Below are 16,378 nucleotides of genomic sequence, written 5' to 3' on the forward strand. Positions count from 1 at the left end.
ATTAGAGGTGTGTCCAAATGTTATTTTTATAAAGTTTCTATCTTTTTCATATTTTTTTATTTTTTATTTTTTAAAATTTTATTATTTAATTATGAAATCAATGATTAACACATATGACCCAAACTGTTGAATTATTGACCCTCCACCAGAAAATCAATTACTATTATTTATCATACTTATTTTTCTTTAATATAAATAATATATAACATTATAGATGTGATTAATTTTTATTATATTTATTATTTATTTATATTTTAAAAATTTTATTTAATTATGACATCATGCATTAATCCAGCGTGAATCAATTCGGATTAGGGTTGGCATGCCCAGATTGCACCCTTATCATGAGTAGCTCAAATAGGCCACTATAAGCGTGGGTACCAACCTACCCGACTTATGGGTCTGGACTAGCGTTTATTGTGATTGCGATAGTGGTATAGCACAGCTTACTTTGTGTTGTGGGCCGGCCCGTGGGCCTCAAAAACTCCCCGACCGTACAGCACGGCTTATGGGTATCGGCCTGCGGCCCACTTTATAACTCTAGACTGCGAGTGTAGATAGCGGTGGCTCAGTTCTCATGCAAGTTGCAACCCTACGACCCTACGAGACTACTAACGGTAGGGCGATCTGGGGGAGCCCATTCGTATCCATTATCCCCCGAGACCGATCTGCTTCTCACAAAGGGCACACCGACCTCACACGCATGTCCTATCATTGGCAACATTTCCTGTACTTAAATTATTAAAGGAAGATATTTCCAATGCACGGTGGATATGCCTGTGAACCGCCCCTGCGTGAGGAGCAGATCCCGTTACGTATCCCCCACCCACATAAAAGTAAAGCAATTTTCTCTCAACTCGCCGGCATTAAAATAAAATGGAGCGTGGCTTCGGTCAGTGCAAGTCCCGTGCTAATTTGTTCATGAGCCGGGTAATTCGATGGTTCGACTCGTTTTAAATCCGGTCGGAACATGCATTTTAGTTCTGGGGCTCGGGATTGAACCTAAATATATTGTTAATATATAGAGATAAAGCCCTATTCGAACCCGGCCCGGCCGATGAACTAGTGAGAATTAAACCGCTCGCACGAACGGTGTCAGCACGGGGCTTGTACTGACCGAAGCCTAACTCATTAAAATGGTAGAACTCTCTACCCTTGTGAAATCTGGGTTCTCAAAAAATCTCCTCATTTTTGGTTCGGCGGAGGCCTCTCAGCTCAGTCTTCAATGGCGGAAGAGCTTCAGTTCGCGTCTCGTACGGACAACAAGCGGAAGTACGAAGACCAAACGCCTCCACCTTCATCCGCTCCTCGTCGTCCTACTGGATTCTCAGCACCGATCGCTTCACCATCACCAGATTCAACTCACTCTCATCCTCCTTCGTACAACTGCGTACCTCCACCTGTCGATGAGATCCAGCTTGCCAAGCAGCGAGCCCAGGAGATCGCAGCTCGTCTCTTCAGCAACGCTGAAGCGAAACGTCCTCGCGTCGAAAATGGTGCCGGCACAGATGGTACGAATGATAAGGGATTTAGCTCCGGTCCAACAGGTGATGTTTTATTTCCCTTTTCCATTGTTCTCTCTCGTTTTTTCCCCTTTTATTCCGATTCATTGTCTTGCGTCTTTCAAGTTGGGTCACAAGGGTTTTTTGGTGTTCCTTTTTTAAAATTATATGGTTGTTATGTGAGATTTTTGGATTCATAACCGGGCGTGGCATATGTTTTTACGTAGCTTTCCCTCGCGTTCCTTTTTTTTTTTTTTTTTTTTTTAAAATACTTATTATCTCATTTTTGTTGTTTATTGTTATAATTTTTTTGCTATCTCCGATTTATTCCCAAGACAGGTTTTATCATTTTGGATAAGGAAGTTCGGTTTCCGGTTAGTGCTGTTATCCTTTAATTTATTTACCACAGGTTTCACTGACTCTGCCACCATTGGATGTAGATATTGGACAGAAGCCTCCTGGTTATCAAATTACGAATTCCCAAGTTGGTATAGCACCTTCTTTAGCGATGAATGCAACTTATGGTTTCCAGGGTACAAGCAAAAAGATTGATATTCCCAATGGGAGGGTTGGAGTTATTATCGGTAAAGGTGGAGAAACAATCAAATATCTTCAGCTTCAGTCGGGCGCAAAGATTCAAGTGACAAGGGATATGGATGCGGATCCTAATTCTCTGACTAGAATGGTCGAACTCATGGGTACTCCAGAGCAAATAAACAAGGCAGAACAGCTAATCAATGATGTTCTAGCCGAGGTACTTCATACTAAATTGCGTAACTTAAGTACTGGCATTTTGAGGAATTACCATTCTAGCCTGGCATGCTTGATATCCCTGTTTAAATTTACCCAGATAATACGTATCAGTGAGAGTTATATCCTGTGAACAAGTAGCAGCTGGAACTTAGTTATCGTCGATTTATTAGTCTGGTGTTAACATATACTTGTCAGAAATAGGAGCATGAGATACCTAATGTTTAGAATATGAAAGCTTCTTGTTATTAGGTCTCTACTAAGGATTTAGTGCTTACTAATTAATTCCATTTTTTTGTTAAATTATGTGTAGGCTGAAGCTGGGGGTTCTGGCATTGTATCTCGAAGAGTAACAGGGCAACCTGGAACTGAGCAATTTATAATGAAAGTCCCAAACAACAAGGTTTGCAGAAAAGCTATAACATGAATGCTCTTTATACTTATTATTAGTTGGATCTGGGCTATTTGTAATGTGCAATATCTCTCAGGTTGGTTTGATCATTGGTAAGGGAGGTGAGACAATAAAAAATATGCAAGCTAGGTCAGGAGCTCGCATTCAGGTGCACAAGTTATTCTCGTACATGAAGATTTTCTTGATACCTACAGTTTTTAATTTGGTTATCTTGAATTAGATTGACGGATGCCTTGAAACCTTATCTTTATTTTCTTGTTAAATTATCTGTGTTATCTCTTTTTCAGCTGATACCTTTGCATCTGCCTCCGGGTGATACATCAACAGAAAGAACTGTACAGATAGAGGGCACCAATGAACAAATTGAAGCTGCAAAACAATTGGTTAATGAAGTCACCAGTGAGGTATGTTGAGGTCTTCATTTTTATTGTGGGTTGCAAATGAATGATTCAGTTGTTATGCTTGTTGTATATATTTAGTGTGTCAATGATTAAATGGAGCGTCTGGTAAATGATAAATAATTATTGCAAATGGTGCTACACAGGCTTTTTAAATTAACTAGAACAGTTCAATTGTACATTGCATATTCTTTACTGGATGTTTCTGTTTTCTCTATTAATGCAGGATAATGTACCTTGCACTTAACATTCTATGCATTTGTACTCAGTAGCTCATTAGATTCTATTGTGCAGTAGTGGAAGCAGGCTTATTCTATTGTTCAGTAGTGGAACCACTAATACATTGTTTAAATCTTAGGAAATATGGTGATTCCTGAGTCCTTTGCTACAAGTTTCTGTTTTCTGATATAAGTCATACGATTTTACCTTGCTACTTCTTTTGTTCTACAGTTTCTGTTATGCAGAACAAAGTGCAGCTTCATGGTATTATTTATTGATTTGTATACTTGACATTGTAATTGTTTTATTGTGATATTTCTCATACTTAAACCTGTTTATACTTTTATAATTAGCATTTTCTTATACATCTTTGTAATTGTTTTTTTGGTGACGCCACCAACATTTTTTTAAACCTGTTTATACTACTATTTTCATAGTGGTGCTATGTTCATTTTCCCCATCATGGCACCTTTTCTCAAACCTTCTCTTACTTTATATGTGATTTTTCTAGATTCTAACAGATTTTCAATATTAATTTTGTACATATTGCAGAATGGTGAGGTTGCAATATTGCATATAATGCTCATATCACCAATATTTCATACTGATAACTGTTATTTGGAATTGATTACTTTCACAAGTCATTTGGTTCTCATGCTACTGTTTCTATTCTCCTATCTTCTAGTTTATTAATTTTGAACTGCTTAAGGATATTATAGTGCTTATGGTGCCCATCAAACATTTCTAAGGTTTAGTCGGTTTATCCATCAGTTATTTTTGGAGATTCTAACAGATTTTCAATATTAATTTTGTACATATTGCAGAATGGTGAGGTTGCAATATTGCATATAATGCTCATATCACCAATATTTCATACTGATAACTGTTATTTGGAATTGATTACTTTCACAAGTCATTTGGTTCTCATGCTACTGTTTCTATTCTCCTATCTTCTAGTTTATTAATTTTGAACTGCTTAAGGATATTATAGTGCTTATGGTGCCCATCAAACATTTCTAAGGTTTAGTCGGTTTATCCATCAGTTATTTTTGGAGATACTGATTTTTCATTTTGGTAGCTCTTGTCATTTACTATATGTGGAAGATTAGTAGTGCTTTACAATTGAGACTTCTCAATCCTATAGAAAGGGGAACTTGTGTGGCTTTTCTTTTTTATTATATGTGTATTGTCCTGCTCTGGCAGTTCTTGTTCCAAACTTAATTAGTACTTTTAATATATTATTACTTCTTGCCTTACATTTCTTTGGTGGCTGGACCTGACTGGTTTTGCAATATTCTTCGGTTTATGAATGAAGTTTATGTGTTTGAAAACCATGGCATTATTTATTTTATTCATTATAGTTTTAAAAGACTTGGGTGTTAGCCTTGATCTGATTGAACAGTTTCATGTCTATATTTGTTTCTTATATAGATTCCATTATTACCTTAAGGAACTATGTTCTTGATGTTTGTTTGAATCTCTCGCCTTCTTTTTGCCAACAAAAAATTGGATTGGACTTGCTTTCTGATTATCTTTATAAATGCTTGGACCTTGTGGTCAAGCTGGTGTCTATTTTTGAACTTTGATATCTTTAATTAGTTCTGTTGTTATGTTTCTTTTACATTCTATAAAAATGGTTTGTTTTTTGAGTTTATTGCTTTCTCTTGAGGATGCCCAAGGATCAGGAAGATTCTAGGCACAATTTTGACACTAACGTGCACAGAACTAGTGGTGAAGAATCAATTCATAACTTGGTATTAGGGGATAACATCCATTCTTGAAGAAGGTGGGTTTTTTACTGTACTTATTTATCTTTGAGTGAATACTGTCCACTCCTATATATATTTTTTTGAGTTACATCAGCGATTCAGCGCCTTGGTTATCCTGGTTGTCTGTGCTTTTTTACCATATCTGCCTGGACCTCTTGTAGGTGTGATCATTATGGTTGGTTCTTGAGATTATGAGCCTACAAAGTTACTGGTTGATTGCATAGTCTTGTTGTATCTGCCAGTGCCTTTTTATAATTTCCTAACTGAAGTGGTTTGTGGAGATGCGTTACGATTAGATCCATAAGTGGTATTCTCAAATGTTGGACTTCGATCTTGGAAGCTTTTGTGAGGGAACATAAAAAATGTATTTTATGTTCTAGTCAGTTTATTGATTTTCTATGGATTTGTCGAATCTTCAGTTTTCTGAAGTAGGCCTGAGGTTTTGTTGCCATTGAGGTTATTGTATTGTACAAATTCGGTGTTGTGTAAAGCAAAACATTAATCTTTAGTTGGGGCTGTCTGCTGGATTTACGGATCTTCAAGTTCGTGAAGCAGGTCTCATGTTATTGTTTCAATTGAAGTTATTAAATTATTCAAATGCCTCCTATTTGAATCATGGTTTACAGCTGTCCTTGGCTAGATGTCAAAGTGGGCCATTATTGGGATAATAGCATTAGCCTATCTGGCTATCCAAATACTTGTATTGATTGTATCTATCGTATAGACTCATTATTGGGAATTATTTTAGGATTAGCTTTTATTGGTGCAAATTGTGTAACGATGCTTACTTTATATTAATTCCTTATTTGGAGTTTGTTTGGCATGACTCTGTTATGGTTATGCTTGCTTGCTTATAACTGATTGATCTTCTGGAGAACTCTTGTTGATGGAAATTTTGGGAAATTGTAAATGATTTTTGAAGGTGAAGAAATTGCAACAGGATTATCTAATTGTACTGTTTTTATGTTCAGTTGTCAATGTCTCTCTGTTTCGGTTAATTGTGACTTTATGAAAGCACAAGTCTTTGGGCTCCTCAATCTTCCTTGCATTCTGTTGATACAATGCATTATGGTAGAAATTCTGTTCCTCAATTAACCATACATGGAACCAAAGGTTTATTTAGTTTTATTCTCTATCTAAATGTTTAATCAAGGGTTAGATCTGGCATTGTAGAGCCATCCATTCTTTTATATGGTTTTACACAAAATTGGCCTTTATTAATGTTAAGGGAGTTTCTGATGATTCAACTTAGATTATTGGGGTTTTAATTGGCCATAGCCCGTAAGTTCAATTTTGCTTGGTCACGTGCCTCTTTTTAGGAGACAATCTTCTGATGCAGATCCAGTTCAGCCCTGCTGGTTTGGGAGGAGGGGACTTGGTTGATGATTTGTGACCTTAAAAGTGCTATTTCTGTCTTGTGGTCTAACATTGTCTGACCTAAAATCTTGTTAATGCTACCTCTTTCCCCTAATGGAACCACCTGAAGTTGAACCAGTTTGACTGCCTCCAGGTATAGTATGAAGAATTGCCTTGTTTATCCTTGCAATATTCTCTGGTGAGTTGTTAGTCTATGTTGCATCTCATCATTCCAGCCTTGTTATGAAAATAAATAGGACTTGTGATTACCTTCTTTGTGTCAGGCCATACCTGTGTAATGACAGTTGGGCAGTTTAAAAATTGTCTACTTTTTCTCATCATTTGGTTGATGTAGCTGATGCTTTTTTTACTGCAATTTATTTTTGCTATTGTATTTTTGAAGCTGGTGTATCTTTTCATATTCTATACACGGGATATGCCTTTGCTTCTTTTACAGGATTACTTTTTTGGTTGGATCTAACAAGTTTTCCTGTCGTGTTGCCTTTCTTTCAAGTAATGCATCCTTGGCAATGTCTTGTCATAGATATTTTGTTTCAGTTCAATGTCTCTATTTCTATATTGCAATATACTGTCTTACGATTACACATAAAAGTTTAATACCTTTCTGTTCAACTTTGTATTCTTATAATACCTGTTCGTCAAGGTTCAGGAACAACTTTGTGTTAGTTTTGTCAGTATAGAACAATATTCTTCTTTGTTGGTTCTCAGACCTTTGATGTCTCATATTCAGTTGATCAAGGTATAGGCTACTGTTCTAGCAGAAGGAAAGCTATAGGCATCTTTGTTGGGTGGTGTGCTGGTGAGGTGATCGATTTGATCATATAGCAGCTGATGTTATTTTTGTTCTGTGCTACATTAAACTTTTCTAGGCTAGTTCTATTGTCTTATATGAGCTGCCTTTGCTTTTGACTCTATTTTTCTATTTCTTAATCTTGAAACTGTGGGAGTGATATTTGACAAACTTGTTGCCACCTATCAATAGTCTGCCTGCTTCTCTGCTTTCCTGTTTAGTGCCTTTTGTAGCTTTTTGCCACTTTCTTTTTGTACCCATTCACTTCAAGTAGAGAGAGGATGGGCATATGCTGGCGTAACCTGAATAATTCATCACCAGTACGGTATGTAGGCGTCTTTACCCTCACAATGCAAAATATGCATTTGCAATGCATCAAACTTTATTTTTTTTGAAAGCAACAAACTTCCTTTTTGTCAGCTTTTAACCAGTGTAATGTTTCTTTATGTTGATTTTTTAATGTTTGAATATGCCTAGCTGCTTTACATATTTCATGTTTTGGTGTTTACCTTTGTTGCTTGTGTGTATTTGGAGAAGTTTGTGTTGGTTCACATGTACAATGTCTTGCAGAATCGTGTTAGAAATCCTCCAATGGCTGGGGGATATCCTCAGCAAGGTTACAGGCCTCCACGACCTCCAATGAGTTGGGGTCCACCTGGTGCACCACCAATGCAGCAACCCGGCTATGGCTATATGCAGCCTGGAGCTTATCCAGGGCCACCAACTCAGTACAACATGTCTCAGCCGTCTTATGCTGGCTATCCACCTCAGCAAACATCAGGAGGATATTCTTCTGGGTGGGATCAAACACCAGTTCCAGCAAGTCAGCAAACTACTCAGGGTGGTGGATATGATTACTACAATCAACAACCTCCAGCACAGCAGCAACAACAGCAAACTCAGGGAGGACCTTCGAATCCTGCTGACAACTCTGGTTACAGTTATGGTCAACCACCAAGTTCTGGTTACAATCATCAGGGGCCTTATGGAGATCCAAATTATGCTAACCCACCTGTCGGGCAACAAGGCTATCCTCAGGATGGTTATGGTGGTGGTTATCACACACCAGCACCTCAACCAGGATATGTTCAGCCACAATCAAATCCACAGCCGGGATATGACCAGCAACAAAGCTATACTTCTGCACCCACCTATGGGGCTGTGGGTGGCCCAGCACAAGATGGACCTCCAGCATCTTATGGAGCACAAGGGGGCGCTACTCAAGTTCCTGCAACACCACAAATCCCTCCACCTGTTCAACCTTCGGCTGCTTCCCAGCAGGGATATGCTGGTCAGCAGCCTAGCAACACGCCCTCAAGCTATCCTCAAGGAGCAAGTCAGCCAAGTTATGGAATGCCTCCAACTTCACAACCAAGTTACGGAAGCCAACCACAGAGTGGCGGCTTTGGTCAATCTGGACCACTTACCCAGCCAAGCTATGGACCACCTCAGACCCTGAAGCCACCTCCTAGTCAACTGTATGGACAGCCCCAGCAGCCTCCCAACACCCAGGGAACCTCCTATGTTCAACCTGTAGCTGGTCAACCGGGTTATTCTCAACAGCCTCCTACACAATCGGGGTATGCACAGCCAGACTCAAGCCACCATCGGACTCAGCAACCCCCACCTTCAGGTTTTGGGTCAGGTGGTTTTCAGGCAAGCTACGGTCAACAGCCTTATGGTGCACCAACTGCAGCCCAGCCTGGTTATGGGCAGCAGCCTTATAGCGATTCCTATAGTGGAGGTTATTCTCAGCCTGCTTATTCATCTGACAATGCTGCAGGAGGGAATGTTCATGGAGCGCAGGATGCAGGTCCAGTTCCTCAGGCTGCTCAGCAGAGTGGGGTTGCACAAACCTCTCCTGAAAGTTGAATTTTAGTACTGAGCTAATTCGTTTTTTTTTTTTTTTGAATTTTGTTATAGATTTAGTGTCTTGACTCCTATTGGATGTATGTTCCTAGTTTAAGATCAGGGATATTTCAGCACTTGCTAGTTTTGTTAGTTGGTTAATTTCGTCGAGATTGTCATATTATTTTAATCACGGGATGGGAGGGGTGAAGGTGCATAGCACTGCCATAGTGTCCCGTGCGGCGTTCAGGCCAAGGCAGGCCAGGCCAAGCCTTGTGTGTGTGCTTGGGGTTAGGAATTGCTCGATGAGATGGCTCCATCAAGGTCAGTAGCATTGGATCATTACCACAGTTCGTATGGTCGGGGTTCTTTGTTGGTTCTTTCTGGTCCATGGGAGGTGCCGTTTACGTGCTAAAGGGGGATTGTCAGATAAGAGGCGACTTGGTGCCGATGAGAGGGGCTTTTGTATGCCGATGATGCTAGGCACTTGTTGTGCCAATGATGATAGGTAACCGTTGGGTCGGAACACATCCGTGCGTTATGGGCAACGAGATAGCTCAATCGGCTAGGATATGGGGCTGGCGAGGTGTAGGGACATGCTTAGGCCAGATTCACATGCCAAGCCTCCCTTTAGTGAGCGGAGGTGTAGTGCCGTTTATGCATAGTTTCCATAAACATGTGTGCGCCCATGAGGAACCCTAGTAGCCATGTTAACCATTAATTAGGGCCGCCCCGCAAGGGATGTTGGTTTAGGAGTGCCAAGGTCAGGCATCCAAGGAGGTTGGTCACATTTCCTCAAAGAGTACGTTAAGCTTTTGGTGGTTTGTCTGAAGATAACACGACTTTTTCCAATAATCATATTGGCAAAAATGACGGTGATGCCCTTTAATGTAAGCCCACCAAGCGTAGGTAAGGCTAAGCCTGTGACAACAGGGTAAGTATAGGATTTTTGGGCCTCGAGGCTTTGATCCATGCCCTGTCTGTCTTACATGCTAGATTGGGCTTGGTTTTGACGTTGGACAAAAAAAATCATTACAGGGCAATTGCAAGAAGACAGAAACATGGTTTTCAAAACCAGATCGGACCAGATGGTTGGACCAGAAAAACCGGAAAACAGTCACTCATTTTTCCCCAAAACCGTTGATTTTGATCAGCAAACCGTTGAACCGGCCGATTAATCGTTCGAACTGTTCAAATGGTTTGACTGTTTTTCAAAATTTTTAAATTTTCTTTTATTTTTTTGTCAGAACGGGCCGACCGTTCAGGTCAAGCGGTTGGACTGTTCAACCATGGCCAGAAAGTATTGGAATCATAGAGGAGAAAAATAGACACCAACAACGAAGACAAAGCAGAAAAGAGAAGAAACGAAGACTACAATAAAGAAAATAAACAAAAGGAGAAAACTAAAGATCTAAAACAACTAAGAAAAGCAACCCAACAACTCTTTAGGAGGGCGGAGGATGCTGCGTATCCCTTTCTCAAGGAATCAAAAGCCACTCTGGAGGATGAGACCACACGGACTACCGACTGTCAGCACCCCTTCTTGCTAATTCACGGGTTACATGACCACAGTTGGCCTCCCTTCTGATGAAAGAGAAACTCAAAATCAAACCTGAAAAATTGAATAAAACCAACAAGATAGGCTTAGGCAAGCATTACATGACCATTCTTTCCAAGCAAGAAGAAACCACAATCATCTCTAAGTACTAAATCAAAACCTCCATAATTCTTGACAAAACTACCTATCCTTGATGAGAAGTTTTCCACATTGCTTCCATCATCCAATTAGAGAATAAAAATGTGGTATGAGGATTGGGCTGTACTTGATTAAAAATAAAATCATTCTTTGATTTCCAAATATTCCAAAGCAATAAAGATAAAGCCATGTAATCAAGAATTGAGAGAAGATGATCTGGATCTAAATTAAAATCACCAAAATCATATGCATGCTGCATGCATTTAGTAGTTTAAGAATCTTAGGATTACTGTGATTTAAAAAGCTTTACAAGTTCATTCCAGTTCCAGAGATATCAATTATTTATTTTGCCTAGAGCACAATTCAATCCAATAGGCTTTATCCCAACTCCCAAGGTTCCCAACAAAACGGGGCCTGTTACATAGAATAGAAACTTGTTTTTACACTCAGTCAAGCGTTATTTCTATTGTTGAATTGCAAACTGATAGGCCAAGAAGATCAAACTGAGTGCCTATCCGGAATCCGAGGTACGGGGAGTGAGCAGCATCAATTGCATGGGACATGCAAGCAGCAAGTGACGTGGCCAGGGCCTTACATTAGTTGTTATTCTGTTTGCATAAGAATAGGTCAATCGTTAGGAAGGATAATGTTATTGCTGTTATTCTGTTTGCATAGGAAGGAATAGGTCAATCGGTTAGGAAGGATAATGTTATTGCTGTTATTCTGTTTGCATAGGAATAGGTCAATCAGTTAGGAAGGATAAGCCCATTATTGTTAGCTATTTTCTTGTTAGTCAGCCATGTCACTAGTTTTGTTTAGGGAAGTAGTTGAGTCCTCTTTGTATTTAAACTCTATCACTTAACAAAGAAGGGCAATTTGAAATTCAAACAAAATACTATAAGGTTCATTCTCACCTCAAGTAGAATATCTTAACTAGCTTTGACTGGGACCTATCATTGGTATCAGAGCTCGACATTATGGCTACCAACAAAAAAAGAATCGAGAATTTAGAAGCGGGGCTCGGGGGACTTCAAGCTAACTTGAGCAAAATGGAGCTGGGTGTTAATGACAAAATACACCAGCTCGAGACTGCTATTAGCAAGATCTCCGAAGCTTTGCTTACCAGACAGGAACCAACTTCTAGCCACGTCAACGAACGCAGCGGACAGTCCTCCTACGGGCATTCTTGTGAAAACTCAAAAGGGGGACGGCCGATGTTCTCCTCTAAGTTGGCCAAGCTTGAATTTCCCAAGTACTCTGGTGATGACCCGACTGAATGGTTCGCTCGTGTCGACCAATTCTTTGAATACCAGGGTACCTTGGAAATACAAAACGTGTCTTTGGCTTCCTTTCATCTGGAAGGAGAAGCAAATCAATGGTGGCAGTGGTTACGCAAGGCTTATCAGGTGGAAGGGAATGAGGTGTCATGGAAAATTTTCGTGGAAGAATTATGATCTCGCTTCGGTCCAATAGATTGCGAAAACTTTGACGAGTCTTTATCAAAAATAAGACAGACGGGGTCCTTGTGCGAGTACCAGAAGAAGTTTGAGAGATTGGGGAATAGAGTGCAGGGGTGGACTCATAAGACATTGGTGGGCACCTTTATGGGAGGCCTTAAAACTGAAATAGCAGCTGGGATTCGGATGTTTAAACTAAAATCATTGAAGGAAGCCATTAGTTTGGCTAGGATGAAAGATGAGCAGCTGCACCGCAACGAGAAGACTTCGCGTCCAGTCACTAGGACCACGATCGACTCTTCACCAACGAGACTGAAATCTGCTCCACCACTGAAGCAACTCACTTGGATTGAGATGCAAATGAGGCGTGTTCAAGGCCTTTGTTTTAATTGCGATGAAAATTTTGGACCGGGGCACAAATGCAAGGGACCACAGTTGTTGTTGCTTGAAGGAGATTGTGACGAAGGTGAACCAGATGACGAAGAAGGAATCCACACCAACCTGCGTGGAGAACCTGAAATTTCACTCCACACTCTCACGGGGTGGTCAACAACCAGAACCATGCGAGTCTCGGCTAAGGTGGGATCCCACGAATTGATCGTTCTTATTGATAGTGGGTCAACCCATAATTTCATCAATGACAGGATAGCTGAATTGTTGCAATTACCGGTGGTGCCAACTGAACCCTTTAATGTGAAGGTGGCCAATGGTGATCCTATAAAGTGCCAAGGGAGATTTGAAAATGTTCACGTCCTAGTGCAAGGTATCCCGTTTACCTTAATTCTTTATTCTTTACCACTGGTTGGGTTGGATATGGTGTTAGGAGTTCATTGGCTTGAACAATTGGGCATGGTGGCTTGTGATTGGAAAAAAATGACAATGGAGTTTTCATGGAAGAACCAGCGTCGGCAAATGAAAGGGATTGACAACCAACATATTCAATCTATGGAATTCAAAACAATTTCAAAAGAGATGAAGCAAGGAAATTTCATATTTGTCGTTTGTCTACAAGCAGCATTGGAGGACGTGCCTCACAGACTTCAGCCGGACATGCAGCAATTGTTAGAAGAGTTCAAGGACATCTATTAGGAACCAATGCAGCTACTGCCAAAGAGGGAGATCGATCACCACATCAATCTCAAAGAAGGGACCGAGCCAATTAATGTCCGTCCATACAGGTATGCCTACTTTCAAAAAGCTGAAATAGAAAAAACATGTCCAGGACATGTTAAGATCGGGGCTAATAAGGTCTAACACAAGTCATTTCTCTTCTCCTATCTTACTAGTCAAAAAGAAAGATGGAACTTGGCGTTTCTATACCGATTACAGGGCTCTTAATGTTGTAACCATTAAAGATAGGTTTCCTATTCCAACCGTTGATGATATGCTTGATGAGTTATACGGGGCAGCCTTCTTTACTAAACTTGATTTACGGTCAGGTTATCATCAGGTACGAATACACCCATTAGACATTCACAAAACTGCCTTTCACACACACAATGGTCATTACGAATACTTGGTTATGCCCTTTGGCTTGTATAATGCTCCTTCAACCTTTCTGGCCATCATGAATTCCATATTTTGTCCATATCTTCGAAAATTTGTATTAGTCTTTTTTGATGATATTCTCATTTATAGTCCCAATTGGATCATGCATCTTGAACATAATAGAACAGCTTTTGAAATATTAAGGCATCACAAATTTTTCATCAAGCTTAGCAAGTGTACATTCGGCCAGTAAGAAGTCACATATTTGGGCCACAGTGTAACTTCCCAAGGTGTCAAGGTGGACCAAGGGAAGATTAAGGCTATGCTTAATTGGCCTAGACCCACCAATGTTTCTGACTTGTGCGGCTTTTTAGGCCTTACAGGTTATTACAGAAAGTTTGTCCGCAATTATGGAGTTATAGCTCGGCCACTCACCAATCTCTTAAAAAAAGGGCAGTTTCAATGGACAACAGAAGCAGATGATGCATTTACAGCCTTGAAGCACGCAATGACTTCTACCCCCACACTTGGTATGCCAAATTTTAATGAACCCTTTGTCATTGAATCTGATGCTTCGGGTGCTGGCATTGGAGAAGTATTGACACAACAAGGGAGATCCATAGCATTCATGAGCTGAGCCTTGGGAATCAATAAACAATCATGGTCTACCTATGCCAAGGAGATGCTTGCCATTGTTCAAGCTATTTGGACTTGGCGCCCCTACTTGTTGGGCCGAAAGTTCTACATCCAAACTGACCAACGCAGCCTCATGTATTTGATGGAGCAACGCATTGTGATGCCCGAACAACAGAAGTGGTTGTCCAAATTGCTGGGACATGACTATGAGATCACTTACAAACCGGGAAGGGAGAATTATGCTGTTGATGCTTTGTCAAGAATGAAGCCAGCGAACATCCCTACATGGTCCGAATGAACCTTAGTATTATCAGTAAAATTAAGATATTCTACTTGAGCTGAGAATGAACCTTATAGTATTATCAGTAAAATTAATTCTTTTATTACATTATTTTTTAAATTTGATTAATAAAAGTATCATAAAGTCTAATTTTTCTATATTTTTGTAATTTTTTTATATTTTAAAAATTTTATTATCTAGCTATGATTTCATAGGTTGGTTTATCAAATTGATTCAAATGGTTGAATTTCTTAGACATCACTTGAATAATGAATGTTTTTTAATTTTTAGCTAATTTTAAAATATGAGTTTATATTGTTAAAAATATTGACATAGATCTAATTAGTACCATTTATAGGTGAAAAATAACTTAAATATAGGATTTAATAAGAGAAAATTAGAGTTAATAATTGAAGTTGCATTTTCAACCATTACAATTATAGATGGATTAAATACACAAATATGGCCATTACAGTAGCCATTACAACTGACATTAAAGCTATAATAAAATGACATTTATATCATTTCTCAAACAAAGAAATAGAGGGTAATTTTAGTCTAAAAAAAGTTTCACACTATATTCACACATACAAACACACACAAATTGTTATTTCTATGATATGGTAAGAGCCCTAAACAGCTGTCAAACTGAATTTTTCCTCCTTGATCAAAGGATGGTATGGAGGATACATGGTACCCTTATAGACTACCACGTAGGCTGTTGTTAGAATGATTCTGGGCCATCTATACACCATCTGTTTGGTTGATAGTTGTAATTGGAATCAGAATAAGAAACAGAAATTTATAAAAAATTATTGACATGTTTCTAATTATATTACAAATTCACATATGAAATAATAAATAAAGTATCATAAATGAGAATTTTTTCTATTAATTAATAATAGAAATGGCTAAAACTACAAAAATAAAAAGAGGGAGAGAGAATGAATATCTAACCCATAACCTTTCGATTGGGTCAAATAGCTAAATCACCAAGTTTTAGATTTGAGGGTAAAATGTGATCTTGCTATATATTAAAAAAATGACTTAAACTAAACACTTATAACGTTCAAGAATACAAATATTACACTCTAAATATTCATATTTATACCCTTACCAAAGTGATAAAAAGTAAATTCCAAAGGGGCTATATATATATTTCCCCAAATCCTACCAGACAAATGGAACAAGAAAGAAGATCTCATACTGCAACTTCATGGAGTCTTTCCTGGTTTCAGCAGCGCTCCTTCTCCTCACCTCACCCATGCATGATGCAATGATGCATTGGTGCACCCACCCAGTAGTCACCCTCCCTACCACGAGACGAGGATCCAGCTTTGCCTTTGCTAGCTCCACCGCCTCCCCTCCCGTACGATCGTGCTGTACCACAGGCCTACCCCCTCCTGCCACTAATATACATTTACTTTCATTAATCAAAAGTAATTAAAAGTCTAAGTACGTGCTTATGTTAGGGAACAAGAACAGGGTCTGTCGGTCTCTGCCACAAAAGCAATTGTTGCTGTACTCCACAACTCCAACTAAGAATCTCTAATTGCTCATTAGAAAGCAGATTAGATTAGATTGCACCAAACAAATCACTACTCACTAGCATTTTCTCCATTCGCCACATCTAAGGAACCTACTGAGAATTGTCAAAGACTCAAGCCATCTTTAGAATATTGAGTCGGTATGTTTTTGCTTGAGTTTTGTTGGATTTGTCGACCAACATCCCCCCATCTCCCCAACAGTTGAATCT

The 16,378-nt window shown here is 39.3% G+C and overlaps 2 protein-coding genes across 2 annotated transcripts; both read left to right on the top strand.

Annotated features, from left to right (window-relative positions):
* The first annotated feature begins 1,143 nt into the window (after window positions 1-1,143).
* On the top strand, window positions 1,144-9,202 carry LOC104600771 (uncharacterized). The gene is made up of 6 exons (XM_010263909.3): window positions 1,144-1,547; window positions 1,943-2,256; window positions 2,566-2,655; window positions 2,741-2,812; window positions 2,952-3,068; window positions 7,788-9,202. The coding sequence occupies exons 1-6, from the start codon at window positions 1,226-1,228 to the stop codon at window positions 9,087-9,089; spliced, it is 2,217 nt and encodes a 738-aa protein (XP_010262211.1). The 5' UTR covers window positions 1,144-1,225; the 3' UTR covers window positions 9,090-9,202.
* A 3,020-nt stretch (window positions 9,203-12,222) lies between these two features.
* Window positions 12,223-13,630, top strand: LOC148789582 (uncharacterized). Its single transcript, XM_088893507.1, has 2 exons — window positions 12,223-13,396; window positions 13,505-13,630. The coding sequence occupies exon 1, from the start codon at window positions 12,366-12,368 to the stop codon at window positions 13,305-13,307; it is 942 nt and encodes a 313-aa protein (XP_088749633.1). The 5' UTR covers window positions 12,223-12,365; the 3' UTR covers window positions 13,308-13,396; window positions 13,505-13,630.
* Window positions 13,631-16,378: the final 2,748 nt, after the last annotated feature.

Source organism: Nelumbo nucifera, chromosome 8 (assembly GCF_055504915.1).
Source record: "Nelumbo nucifera cultivar China Antique chromosome 8, China Antique-T2T, whole genome shotgun sequence".
Lineage (NCBI taxonomy): Eukaryota > Viridiplantae > Streptophyta > Magnoliopsida > Proteales > Nelumbonaceae > Nelumbo > Nelumbo nucifera.

Coding starts and splice junctions, on each gene's coding strand:
- LOC104600771 (XM_010263909.3), top strand. CDS start 1,226: ATGGCGGAAGAGCTTCAGTTCGCGTCTCGTACGGACAACAAGCGGAAG. Junction 2,656..2,740: donor TGAAAGTCCCAAACAACAAG/GTTTGCAGAAAA, acceptor AATATCTCTCAG/GTTGGTTTGATCATTGGTAA. Junction 3,069..7,787: donor TTAATGAAGTCACCAGTGAG/GTATGTTGAGGT, acceptor AATGTCTTGCAG/AATCGTGTTAGAAATCCTCC.
- LOC148789582 (XM_088893507.1), top strand. CDS start 12,366: ATGGGAGGCCTTAAAACTGAAATAGCAGCTGGGATTCGGATGTTTAAA.